This window comes from Balaenoptera borealis (genome assembly GCF_965194805.1).
Source record: "Balaenoptera borealis genome assembly, chromosome: 11".
NCBI classification, from domain to species: domain Eukaryota; kingdom Metazoa; phylum Chordata; class Mammalia; order Artiodactyla; family Balaenopteridae; genus Balaenoptera; species Balaenoptera borealis.
In genome coordinates, this window is record NC_138868.1 from 51,354,332 (window position 1) to 51,368,811 (window position 14,480).

The 14,480-nt window shown below is 43.8% G+C and overlaps 1 protein-coding gene across 4 annotated transcripts in view; it reads right to left on the reverse strand.

Moving 5' to 3' along the window:
• CLPB (ClpB family mitochondrial disaggregase) overlaps positions 1-14,480 on the reverse strand; it is a 146,320-nt gene that overhangs the window by 76,567 nt on the left and 55,273 nt on the right. For all 4 annotated transcript variants that reach the window (XM_082340329.1, XM_082340327.1, XM_082340326.1 and 1 more), the window contains exon 4: positions 13,545-13,648. In XM_082340329.1, the coding sequence (XP_082196455.1) occupies positions 13,545-13,648 (104 nt within the window). The remainder of the gene's footprint in view (positions 1-13,544; positions 13,649-14,480) is intronic.

Below are 14,480 nucleotides of genomic sequence, written 5' to 3' on the forward strand. Positions count from 1 at the left end.
AACTATCTGGAAGATGAGGTGGAGAAGAGTGTTCCAGGAAAGGAAGTGGCGTTTGCAAAGGACAGAGGGTGAAGGCTGCATTACCTGCCCATACAAGAAACTGGGAGTCCTTCAGTAAACTTGGAATGCTGAGTGAAGGCAGGTGGAGCAGTGGGCACACATGAGGTTGCCCAGGCAGGCAGAGGCCTGATCCTGAGAGGGGTTTGGACTCTATCCTGAAAGCTATGCGCAGGCAGTGGTTTTTGTTGATGAATTAAGCAGCATGGGGAACAGCAAGAACAACAGACCAGGAGAAAATTGAACTGGGTTCAAAAATGGCTTTCACTAAACTTGATATGTATCTCAATCCCTCCATGTCCCAGGTTCCCTATTTTTAAAGTAGAGGAGTTTTTTCACATCAGTGGCTCTTAAAACTTTAGTGGCAACAGAATCACATGGGTAACTTGCAAGAAAAAAAAAAAAAACAGTTGATTCTTGGCCCCTCGCTTCAGCAATTTAGATTCAATAGGCAGGGCCTGGAAATGCACAGTTGAAAAAGCCCTTTGTGTTGCTCCTCACAGAAAACTCTGAGCAGCACTGGACTAGTCTCTGAGGGTCCTTCCCATTCTAATCTTATCATGAACACAAGAAAGATGCAAGGCTGGCCAAACCCATCCCACTTCCAAATGCCTGATCCTGCTCTAGGGAAGCCAAGGATGTCTAGGCACCAGAATGTTCTTCCCAAGGCCCATGTTTAGAAAGTTAGAGCAAAGTCCCCAGGACACCAAGTCTTGGGATACTGGAGACATCCAATATCTCACTCAAACCTCCTCTCCCTGCCAAAATCCAAATGAAATTAGGTCCTTCTATACCATATACCTAGTCTTTTTCCTTGTTTATCCAGCAAAGTATTACGTACTTTCCATGGGCTGGGCCATGGCAATATGAACAGGTTCTGCTCTCAAGATCTTATAAATGCTGCAAATAACATCAAAAGAATCTATCTTTTACCAAGTATCTCTAAAAGGAAAGAGTTCAGAATATTGAGCTGGAAAGACCTGGATTCTAATCCTGGTGACTCTAGAAAATTATTTCATCCCTCTGAGTTTCAAATTGCTCACTGGTAAAATGGAAGCATTAATATCTTTGAATCGGGTTGTTGTGAAAATTGAAATGATGTGATATAGTGAAGGGCACAGGAAATGGCTGCATCTAGGAAATGGCGATTTTTAAATTAACATGTCCTCCCCCTGTCCTGGAACCTGTAATATATCCATATCCCTCTGTTTGACTTTCAGAGGCTCTCCTACCTGGTCCTAATGTCTCCAAATAGACTTCCAACTCCTCCCTTCCTGCTGGAGAGACCCCCCTCCATGAGATGACCCTGGTGACCCTACCGTGAATCCTCAGTAGGCAGCACTGTGTATTAGGAAGAGGGTAAAGGTCAGAGCCAGTCAGACTGGTAAGCAAAACTCACTGTATGACTTTGATCAAATTAACATCTCTGAGAATCTGTTTTCTCATCTGCAAGATAGATATCATCACCTATCTCACAAGATTCAATGGCAAATCCAATTAAAAAATGGACAAAGAATCTGAGTAGATATTTCTCCAAAGAAGACACACAATGGCCTAAAAGCACATGAAAAGATGCTCAACATCATTAGCCATCAAATGCAAATCAAAACCACAATGAGATACCACTTCACATCCACTAGGATGGCTAAAGTGAAAAAGACAGGCAATAATAAGTGTTGGTGAGGATGCAGAGAACCTGGAACCCTCATACATGGCTGGTGGGAATGTAAAATGATGCAGCCTCTTTGGAAAACAGTCTGGTAGTTCCTCAAAAGGTTAAACATAGAGTTACTATATGACCCAGCAATTCTATTCCTAGATATAAACCCAAGAAAACTGAAAACATTATGTTCACACAAAAACTTGTACACAAACATTCACAGCGGCATTATTCATGATAGCAAAAGTCGAAACAACCGAAATGACTCTCAATTGATGAACAGATAAACTAAATGTAGTATAGCCATTAATGGAATATTATTCAGCTAAGAAAAAGGAATGAAGTATTGATACATGCTACAACTTGAATGAACCCTGAAAACATGCTAAGTCAAAAAGAATTCAGCCACAAAAGATCACATATTGTATGATTCCATTTACATGAAGTGTCCAGAATGGGCAAACCTATGGAAACAGAAAGTAGATTAGTGGTTGTCTAGAGCTAGGGAGAGTTGAGAGACGTGGAGAATGATTGATAATGGGTATGGGGTTTCTTTATGGGGTGATGAAAATGTTCTAAAATTGATTGTGGTGATGGTGGCACAAATCTTGTGAATATACTATAAACCACTGAATTATGCACTTTAAATGAGTAAACTGTATAGTATGTAAATTAAATCTCAATAAAACTATTACATTAAAAAATGTAAAGAACTGAGCACATTGCCTGGCATGTAGTAAGGATGCAATAAATGGTAATAAATTTATTATTGTGCCCTTTCCTCTTCTTGATGCCACTCTAACCATGGCCAGAATCACCTCTTACACTAACACTGAAGAATACGTCAGGCTCATTGAAGGGAGCCCATTTCATACTCAGTGAAGGGTCACAGGTGAGTTCTGAAGGCTAATATCCCAGGACTATGAGTCTTACATAAATATATAACTCTTGGGGGACTTCCCTGGGGGTCCAGTGGTTAAGACGCTGTGCTTCTACTGCAGGGGACATGGATTCGATCCCTGGTTCAGGAACTATGATCTCACATGCCGTGCAGTACAGCAAAAAATTAAAAAATATATTTAAAAAATATATTTATATGCATATTAATATAATACATATATATAAATATATAATATATATTATATATAAAAAATATATATATATAAAACTCTTGAAGTAATAAGAAAATAATGGCCTCCATTTACTGAGCACTTACTATGTGCCAGGTACTGTGCAAGGAACTTTATAATTATTTTCCTTGAAAGAATCATATGGGGTTGTTACTATTATTATTCTTATTTACTAAATGAAGCAGCTGGCACTTAGAGAGGTTATGTAGCTTGTTTCGGGTCATACTGGTAGTCAATGACTGAGCTAGTCCGTTCAACTCCAAGGCTTTTACTCTCTTCTCTATGTGATATCATGGCTTCACTATTTCTTCCTTTTATTTATCTATGTTTTACCCATTCTTTACAACTCAAGAAGTCTGATTTTCACTGATCTCCCTTTCCTCTCTGCATTCTAGTACTGTCTAGTCCACATCAAATTAGTTAACATTTTCTCTTACATAGTCTTTTGTGTTCTCAGATTGCTTCATGCATACACTCTTGAGCATCGCAGGTGTTCCATAAATACTTCTTTAGTGAATGGATGTTACGCTTGTCTCTCCAAGCAGAAAACAGGTTCTTGAAGGACAGATACTGTGTCTTATAGATCTCTTTAACCTTCGTGTAGAGAACGGTCATCTAGGCTGGCCTATGGCTGGAGGGTTAGACCCTGCTTAAAAATGGTTCTCACAAACACCATGCTCTCTGTCCATAGACTGGAAGGTTTCTCCTTAAGAACAGGACCCTGGCTCACCTTATTATACCTTATCATAGTGTAGTAGGAGCTCAGAAAGGTTTGATGAATTAAAGAGAAGACTGGGCTAGCACTTAACTCTACTGGAGACACATCAAGGGCAGCCTTCCCATTGGGATCCCAAGTCCATCTTCTCTCACTCCAAGAAAGAGAAGTGGAAGAGCAGGAAGGTTGGCCTGGAACCTTAAGACGATAGGTTGTTCACCCTGCCTGTGGCCCTAGACAGTCAGTGTGGCATCCTCTCTGGCCCAGGACCCTCCTCTGACCACAGACCCAGGTAGAGCTTTCCAGAGCCCATGTCTCACCTGCACACCATCAAAATCAAAGAGCTGGGCAAACTCTTAAGAATCTATTACCTGTTCTGTTATCTTTTACTCTGTTATCTACAGACCCATCAACACTCTGTTTGAACTTCCACTACTTCCCATCTCTCCTAACTCTCAGGGGAATAACATGCTCACAGGTATCTAGAGTCCCTTTGATCTGTCCTATAATTACCCTGATCTCACCTTCTCCTACTCCCCTGCCCCCACCCTGATCCTAACCAAAGCAGTATTCTTTCAGGTCCAGGGATCCTCTGGGCAGGGCTGGCAACAAGAGGAAGGAGTCTGACCTCTCTGCTTCTCAGCCAGCTATGCTACTTAGTTGGCCAAACTTGGTCCCTCTGTGCTCCCCATCTCTACACCTGCTTGCCTCTCCTCTGCCTTTTCTTTAAGATGTTAAAAACCCGCAATAAAAAACAAATACAAAATGCTGTAATTAATAGCCAATTCCAAGCCAACCCAGCATCTCTACTAATAAACCTCAACACTTGCAAAAAGAACAATAAATTCTGCCCCTCTCTGGTTCTGGGGTGGTCTCTTATATATACTGTGTGTGTGTGTATGTATGTGGGTAAGTGTGTCTACATATATATTTATTTTCCTTTATTTCCCATCCAGGGAGGGGCAGAATAATGAACTGCGTGCGTCAGGGAAGATGAATCTGAGATACTAGGGAGCAGTGCAGTAAAAAGATTAAAGTGTTATTATTGTTGGGTTTTTTTCCCCCATGGTCCATTGTGACAGCTCGACCGTCATCTGTAAAAAATGTCTCAGTGAGAGATAATCATCGGAAACTCAATAAAGCGTCAGGGGGAGCCTCAGCCCCCATCAATCACTGGGTGCCTGGAAAATTTCAGCCCTCTGTCTCCCTTCCTGCTATCCATATAAATGTCTCTAATATATTTTGTGTGGTGTGTGGGACCCATCCCTGATTTGGAACTTTTGATGAAAAAATATTTATACACAAAATATGTAAATCAGTTAAAAAGCGCAAGACTAGTTCTTTGACACCCCATCCCACTTTTTTATTTTTATAAATGTATCGAATTTACTCTTTTTAATAAAACATGTCAACTAGTCTATCTCCCTCTCCTAGTTAAATGTATATACAGATTTGGAGGGCTAAAAGGATGGAAACAATTAACCTAACTGGCTGCTACGCTTAATCTTGAAGTTGGCCAAAAGGCCTGATGGATAGACAGTGCATTGTCCATCCTAGTGACTCTGTAGTGGCTGACACTGCTGAGAAATGACATGTAGAACCACTGGCACTGAAGGTGTGACAAGGCTCTGACAATGATGAGGAAGAGGCAGGGACATTATTAAAAATAACAGCTTGCCCAAACAGCTTTTTGCCTGGCAGATCTCCAAGCCTTCCAAGACTTTGGACAAGTCAGATGTTCTGAGCTAAGTGTGGGGTACATACAGGCTGATATGGTTGCTGGGTTCCTACAAGGGCAGGAGACAGTTTTGCTGGCATCTGGCATCATCTCTCTGCCTCAGTTTCCTTTAGTGCCTACATCACAGGGTTGCTGTGAGCACACAGTAAGTATCAATAAACATAACCTGCTGCTGTAGCTATCGTCATTACCATCATCTTACTATTATTATTATCATCACTTCCCCCTGCTTCTCTACCCTGGAAGGAATCAGTTCCTGCAGTACCTTCTCCTCTAGGACCTTCAAGACTCCTCTCTGCCTAAAGGATAAGGTCCAAGAATCTTGATTTGGCCCCAGCCTACTCTCTTTAAAGCAGCACCTTTACTGCTCATTACCCTCTAAAATGAATCTTCTGCTGTACGGATGCTTCACCCCAACAAGTTTACTTGCTGCCCTGAAATATGTTTTTTCTGTTTTCCACCCCTGAATATTTTGGACATAACATACCCCTTCTCTGATATACCCAATTCACACTTAGTTGCAGGCCCTTCCATAAAACCTTCTTACACTTTGAGGATCAAATACCATTTTACTTCCTGATGTTTCAGCCAGAGATTCTCTTCTCTGAGCTCTGACAGTCCTTGTTATCTGCACCTCTGACTGGACCCTTGTCAAACACTGTCTTGGTCATGTCGTCAATCTTTATTGCTATTAATTATCATTCTTGCTGATACCTTATATGTGCATGATACCTTGTATTTTCTCAAATATTTCATAAGTACTTCAATTTGATCTTTATAATAAGCCTATGGTATAAAAAGTATTATTCTCTACAGATGAGAAAATCAAGGCTTAGAGAGCTAAAGAGAACTGCCCAAGGTCACACAGTTAGGTGATTGCCAAGCCATTCCTTGGACTCTGAGATAATGTTTGGTTCTTTGCAGGTAACAGTTTGCTACCACTGAAAAGCATTTGGAAGGCTGTGACAGAGACTCTGAATGAAGTTTATAAGAGTATGATGAGGACAAAGATGATATAAAAATAGAAATTTACATTAATGGAATTCCTTCTATGTTCTAGGTTTTAGGCTAGGGATAAATATACTACCCCTAACTCTCCCAATAACCTTTATTTTACAAATAAGGAGATGCGGCCTCTGAGAGGTACAGAAAATTGTTCCAGGTGTCATAGCTACTAAGTGTTCTGTACACCCATAATATCATGGCTTAAGCACACAGACGCTCTAGGAATGAAACTTAAAGTGGCAAAAAAAAAAGGTCTCTTCCAGGGAGGAGAAGGTCCAGATGAGTTTTTTTAAAGCAGTTCAAGCACAAGTAGCCTAGATCATCTACTCAAGAGTGGGAGCCTGTTAGAAATGCAGAAATGCAAAATATCAGGTCCTACCCCAGACACACTGAATCAGAATCTTGGGAGTTGGGGTGTGGCAGGAATCTGTGTTTTAACAAGCTCTCTAGGTGATTCTTAGGTCCTTGGGAGCCTTATTACTCCCATTTGAGTTTGTCTCCAAGGGCACAGATTCTCTCTGCTTTGCCTGGGTAGGTCTGGACATGCAGTGGGTGCTAGGTGTTAACTTACAGTGAACAGATGAGCTAGGGTAAGACTACTCCTTAGCATGTCGTGGGGAGACGGAGAAATTTTATAGAGAGCAGTCCCATTACCGCCGCGGGGACTCCTAGCCATCTCCTGAACTCCAGGGCACTTGCCCACTGGTTTGTGATGTACCAGCTTGCATCGTCCTGTCCCCCATCTGAAGACACAGAGATGGGGAAGTCAGCTGGAGCAGGTCAGGACCTGCAGCCCCTGGAGCTGTGGGAAGAGGGCCACCTGGGCTGGTGGGGTTGGCCTTGGCAGGTTCAGCCAGGCAAGCCAGGCCCTCTACCCCCAGAAGGGCCCTGTGCCAACCCAGCTTCTGCACAACTCATCTTTATACAGCCGCCACTTGGAGCTGAGAAGAGAAGCTGATTTATAGCCTGCTCTGGCCACGTTTCTGCCGTGTTTTATTGTTTTAATTGTCTATGCTGGAGGCGCTCAGAGTGCTCACTTGCATTTCTGACAGCCCCAGACACCCAATGTTTATAACAGTTACTTACAAGCAGCCAGCAGCATCCCTGACTGGGTGACTTGTTTACTGTTACGTCTAATCTACTGCCTCCTCCACCTGAGGATTGGGGCCCACCACCCATCAGCCAGCCACAAGTGGAACTCTCCTAGAGTGGGCATGGGTGGGGCTCAAGGCACTGAATGGAATGTGGTCAAGATCAGGGAGTGACTTGGTAGAGAAGCAGCCGTGATCTCTTAAGCTCCCCTCCATGTGTCCCCTCTAAGTGCCTTGCTCAAGCTGTGCTCCCTGCTAAGAAAATCTTTTCTTTTTTTCCCCCTCCTCTTCACTCTCCAAAGCCCAGCTCAAATCCTACTTCTTCTAAGTACATTACTTGCTCTGACGATGAGCCTTAAGTTTCTAGAACCTTAGAAATCACATGGCTGACAGGAACCTTGGAGGCTATATAATCTAATGACCCTTTACAAAATCCCTGATGGGCAGACAGCCAGCCTCTGTCAGTGCCCCTTGAGCGGTGAGTTGCTCAGTACCTCCAAGGCAGGTTTCCTGCCTTACACTGATCCAAGACCCAACTCCATACAGAAATTCTTCATCACATGTTACTGTGCTTTACATGTATTTATTTCTAGTCATCCAAACAACCCTTTAAGATGGGTATTGTTATCCCTATGTTACAGATCAGAAAACCTAAATTCAAGGACCTTTAAGCCACTTGCTTAAGATCACACAGCTGGTGACAGAGCTTAGAGGACCCATTACTTCCTGGCACTGAAGACTGACCTTTCTCCAGGATACCACTGTGCCTCTGAAGATGCCATTCTGAGAACTGGAGAGAATGGACAGAACAGTCAGACCAATAAGGCCAAGCATCCCTACATCACCTGTACCAGCAGACCTGCTCTCTACCCAGAAACACCAACCTTGACAAGAGTTGAAGATACTGTAATGTGCCAGTTGAGCAGGCTTCTTGCTAGAGCAATGCCAAATGTCAAACAGGAGAAGGGTTTCACTAGGAATGGGGCAACCGATAGCCAAGTCTCAGCAAACAGGTTTCTTTCCTCTCTAGGCTGTGCCCGTTCTGAGCAGGCAGAACGGATACAGAGCCTCTCTGAGAGAAAACCAGGCAACTTCTCTGATACCTTTTGGTCTCCTTGCCTGGATCCTCTTTCCTCCCCACACCTTAAATGCTGATACCCTGAGTGAAGGACTTGTCCTCCTATCCCTTCCCTTTAACTCCGTTCCTTAGGCAGTTTCAGTCACATTCATTGTTTTAACTACCAAGCAAATGCTGCCAGACTTCTTTGAACTACAGACCCACTCATCTAACAACTCACCCAAAGCAGAACCCGAGATGACAGATGGGCGCCTCCTTTTCCATCAATTCCCACACTCCACTGAATACTCCACCTCCTCTTAATATTTTTCTAATACCTATTCTCTCCATTCCCAAAGATTTCTTTTAGAAATCCCCAGAAACGAGAAATGCATTTTGAGGGAGAGGAGCATGGCTTCTCATCCAGTTCTCAAAGGGATCCATCATCCCCCAAACATCAAAAATCATTGCTAATCTCTCCTCTCCAATTCATCCCCACCCCATCAGAATGGTCCATCTAAAATGCTAATGTAAACTGAGCATTCTCCTACTTAAAATCCTTTGATGACCTTCAGAAAACACTATGAGCTCCCTAGAATTGCCTTTCAGGGTCCTTCCCACATAGAACCCTGCCTCCCTCTCTGGTCTTACTTCTTGCTGTTCTCAGTACTGTGGCAGATGATTCCAGTGGCTGTCACCTATCCCATATCTCTGCATGTGTTATCACTTCTACCTGGAAAGTCCACCCCTCTTAGTCTGCCTGGCAGTCTCTGACTCATCCTTAAAACCCAGTTCAAAGTCACTTACCCTGTGACACTTCCCAGATATCAGTCTGCCTTCAGGTAGAGGGCATCACTACCTATACCAGTGCTACCTATATCCTTTGTACATCTATCAACCTTTGCATTTATCATTCTGCACTGTGGTGCCTGTTCATAGATCTGTCTTCTTACTTGACTGGGAGCAGATCATATATATTGAGGGGCTAGATCATATATATTCATTTTTATTTATTTATTCCCAGCATCTGGCAGAGTGCCTGACACTCAGTAAGTGCATGCTCAATTATAAATAAACAAAACTAATAAGCAATTACAACTGTAGAGTACTTTATAATTCACACATCACATACTTTATCTCTTCATCTTCACATAATACTGATAAGGTAGACAAGGGATATATTATGGGGGTTTAGGGAGGTCTTGCCAAAGTCACAAACTACAACTCACTCTTCCCTTCAGTACTGAGCACAGGCTGAGTCCCACAGAAATATCTATTAGAAATTTAGTGAACTTGATGGACTTTGGCACTGACTTTATGCTTTGCTTGTGTTTTGAAGAACTCTGCTGAGCTTGTGACTTTCCTGTGAATTTGCCTAGACACACTCTGGACAAGGGGCTTGTACCTCGTCTTCTACTTAACCTCCTCACACATCCCCAAGTCAGGTAGCTTCCCATGAAAAAGTCAGTCCAATCCAAAGAAAAAAAGAACCACAGGATTCTTTTGTTTCTGTCTACTTCATCAGTGAGAATGACCCGGAGCTGGGTACAGTGACTTGCATACAGTGGGCAATCAATAAATACTGGTTGAGGGGCTTCCCTGGTGGCGCAGTGGTTGAGAATCTGCCTGCCAATGCAGGGGACACGGGTTCGAGCCCTGGTCTGGGAAGATCCCATATACCGCGGAGCAACTAGGCCCGTGAGCCACAATTACTAAGCCTGCGCGTCTGGAGCCTGTGCCCCGCAACAAGAGAGGCCGCGATAATGAGAGGCCCACGCACCGGGATGAAGAGTGGCTCCCACTTGCCGCAACTAGAGAAAGCCCTCACACAGAAACGAAGACCCAACACAGCCATAAATAATAAATAAATAAATAAATAAATAAAATTTAAAAATAAATAAATAAATAAATAAATAAATACTGGTTGAATGGATAAATGAATGAGGTATCTTTAAATGGAAAAAGGAAAGAAAAATATGTTTAAGAAGGAGTTAAAGGCTTAGACTGGTAAGGAGAGGAGAACCCTGAGACGATTTTAAAGAATTGTCACTCTCCAGGCCCGGAGTCAGAAAGCAGAGGCCATGAAGTCAGAGAGCAGAGTACATCCACACTGATACACCAGCGAAAATCAGATGAGCTGCCAGAAAACTGTGGCCAGCAAAGGTAGTCTGAAATTCAAAAAAGAGAAAAAGCTACAGAGAGAGTTAGATCTCACAAGCCACAGAGCAGTGTGAGTTTATCAATGACTGTTGATAAAATTTATTATTTCAATCTAGAATTTATTTTTAATGGTTCTGAAACACTTAGGTGATTACTGGGTACCAGTATGGGTTCGCTAAGGATAAGACAAAACCATGGCAGAATAACCTAATATCCTTTTGGGAAAGGATTACTGAGCAACAAATTAAGACAAATGTTAAACATGTTTTTATTTCAGCAATAAATCGGAGAAAATCTCTTAAAATTTTGTGGACAGGATGAAGAAATGGAGGCTAGAAAAGAATGAAGTTTGGTGGATCTACAACTGTGACTGTTGAGTAATGCTTCTAAATTGTCCTGATCATGAGCTCCAGGGCTCTGTACTTAATAGAGTCCTGTAAACATTTTAATCAAAGACCAGCACATGAAGTACATGATGGCAGGGATCTTGTCTGTCTAACTCACCAGTACCTAGATCAGTGCCTGCTAGATAGGAATGTGATCAGTAAAATTTTGTAAAATTATTGTTGAATAAGTAAATGAATCCATAGAAAGCCTATTTGCTAACTTTGCAGATCATATAAAATAAGAAGAGATAGTTAATATTTTTATCTTTATTTCATGAGAGATATGCTAGCCTATTCCAATATTTTTGTTGTCTACCTATCTACCTACCTAGAATATAGGCTGGCTAGCAAGAGTTAAAAAAAATTCAGAGGAGGTTGACGAAAACAGGCAAAGAAATGGAAAGGAAGCAAGGAAAGGAGGGAAGAAGGAGGGAGGGAGGGAGGGAGGGAGGAAGGAAGGAAGGAAAGAAAAAAGGAAATATCTTAAACATGGTTGGCAAACTACAGCCTATGGGCCAAATCCAGCCTGCTGCCAATATTTGTAAAGTTTTACTGGAACACATCCACACACACTCATTTGTGTATTGTGTTCTACGCTACAGTGGCCAAGCTGAGTAGTCACAGCTAAGACCAACTGGCCCACAAAGCTTAAAATGTTTACTATCTGGCACTTTCCAGAAAAAGTTTGCTGTTCACTGATCTAGAATGTTGAATATGAGCATCAACCTGGAAAGCTGAACTATTAGAACACAAAGGTACAAAACTTGAAAGGCACGGGTGGGGACTGGTGTGACAGCAGAGGTTGGATTAGACGGCTTCACAGTTCTGAGATTCTGTGAAATCAAAAATGCTTACTGGACCCTGTTGGGATCCCAAGAACAGATAAGAAGGCACTCAAATAATCCCTTCCCTTCTACCCGGCCCTGCCCTCTCAGCAAATGCTCCTCCTTGCTTTTTGGTGAGAGCACCTGAACAGAAGACAGAGCTGAGGGTGGCAATGCTATGTCTGAGTGAGGAGAGGACAGCCTATAAGCTGAGTCCCCACACACCAAGCTGCAAATATAGGGCAAGTTTGGTACTCATGAAATTCTCCTCTGTTGGAAACAAAGTGAACATGACTCCCCCAGCTCAGTGGGGAATCCAAGGAGGCACAGGTCAAGGCCTGAACATGGAACTGTCAGCTGACGAGGAAAGAAAAGACATATGAGCAGATCAGAGTTCAAATAACCACATAAAGGGCCAAGATGTAGAGAACATTCAAAAGAGCAGCTGAGGGCAGGCTGCAGCAAAGGTTCCATGGAGGATCTAGTCACAGCAAGCGAGCTTGATAAAAGGAGCAGGTTCAGAGAGGTAGAGAGGTGGAGAGGCAGAGGGAGGGCAACTTCACACTGCAACTGGGTAGCAATGCTCTGATGCTCTTGACATTTCTCTTACGCTACTGATTTGAGAAACCTTGCTGGGGCAGCAATGACACCTCTGCCCTAGGCTACCACACCCACGTCAGTCTGGAAGCCTTGCTGACAGCTCTGAGGGCTGAGCACACTGCTTCCCTCTGCTGAACCTTCCCTCAGGTCAATGTTCTGACCCTTAGGCAGTCAGCAAGGCTGTCTGTCCTCCTGGCATTACTGCCAACCCTAAAGTAGCCACTGCTCATCTGCCCTGCTGCTGGGAAGTGAGGGGAATCTCAGCCTCTGTGAGTGATCCAGGATAATGGGCGGGCAGCAGAGCCAATCTGGACAAGCAAAGCTCAAACGTAAAATATTCATCTCTGTCTGCAGTCAAAGCAACCTGCCCTCTTCTCAACCCTACCTGAGAAAAACTACTCACCAGAGGCAATAACGGACTAACTTGCCCAGGTACCCTTCAACGGACACGTGACCAAGCCCTGGTAGGTACACACCACCTCTTTCCTCTGAGAAGTCCAAGCAACCACCCACACAACACCCCAAGGAGGCACTGATGACCACCCCATTTTACAAGCACAGACAAGGTCCACTCTTTGTCCTGGGTCATTCAGTAAGTTGAGGGGCCAGTCCAGAGAGAGGACTGTATTTCACATAGAAGAGGGGAAAAAAACAGTTGAGGGACTTCTGAGGCTGAGGAAACCAGTGAGGCTGCTTTCTAGTTCGGGGGCAGAGCTGGGACAGGGTAAGTCTACAGAAAGTAGAGGAAGAATAAATCCACATTCCACACAGTTGCCTTAATTATTTTATGGAAACCTGCTCCACTGTCCACTCATCTGAGACTCCACAGATTGAGGCACTTTTGGGAGAACGCCAGTTAAAAGGTTCTTCTACCCCTCCCCCCCGGTTATGAAATTAGGCCTCTAGGTTATTCCCCAAGGCTTGAAGTGACATAAATTATAGAGCCAGAGGGGACTGTGAAGGGCATCTGTTCCAAGCCTTTTGGGCTTTCCATGAGTTCCTAGAGGATGAGGGACTTGCAGGCTCTCACCCTGAGTTGCTGGTAGAGCTGGCACAGAGCACGGCTGCCTGGAAGCCACAGGGAGGAGAGATCTCAGAACAGCAGGGTAGCCCACACTTACCTTCTAAAGAATGGATTCCCTGCTCCTTGGCGGTCTTGTAAACACTGCTGAAATCATCCCCGAGGTTTGGGTCAGCACCAGCTGCAAGCAGGACCTGCACCACACTGGAAGAAATCAAAAAGACACCAAGTGTCGAAAACAGGAAAGGCCCAGGAAGTAGACACTCAGATTCTGAGGCATGTTTGGGGACTGGATCTGCCTCTGCTCATGTGAGTGGTACAGTGGAGAGAACATGAACTTTACGAGCATCAAAGACAAGGGTAGGAAAGCTGGCTCTGAAACTTTACTGGCTGAGAGGCTCTGGACACGTTATCTAACACCTCTCTAAGGCTCAGTGTCCACGACTATAAAATACGAAGTGTTTATTCAACAATTACTTATCAAATGCTTACTATGTTCTAGTCACTGTTCTAGGTGCTAGGGTCCATGCCCTCAAGGAGCTTACAGTCTCTTCTGGGAAGGACAACAATTTAGCATAAAATTACAGCGGAAGTGTGATAAAGGCTACGATGGGAGAAGTACCATGTATGGTGGGAAACCAAGGGAGGGGATCAAGAAAGGCCTCCCAGAGGACATGGTATTTAAGGTATTAAAGACTTGGAAGGCTGAGTAGCCAGATCTGGGTTGGTGAAGTGGGAGGACCCAATGCATTTACAAATCTTGGAGGCAAAAGAGCACGAAGCTTCACCTGAAGAAAGCAGAATTGGGGATTTCCCTGGTGGTGCAGTGGTTAAGAATCCGCCTGCCGATGCAGGGGACACAGGTTCCATCCCTGGTCCAGGAAGATCCCACATTCCGCGGAGCAACTAAGCCCGTGCACCAAAACTACTGAGCCTGCGCTCTAGAGCCCGTGAGCCACAACTACTGAGCCCGCACGCCTAGAGCCTGTGCTCTGCAACAAGAGAAGCCACTGCAATAAGAAGCCCGTGCACCGCA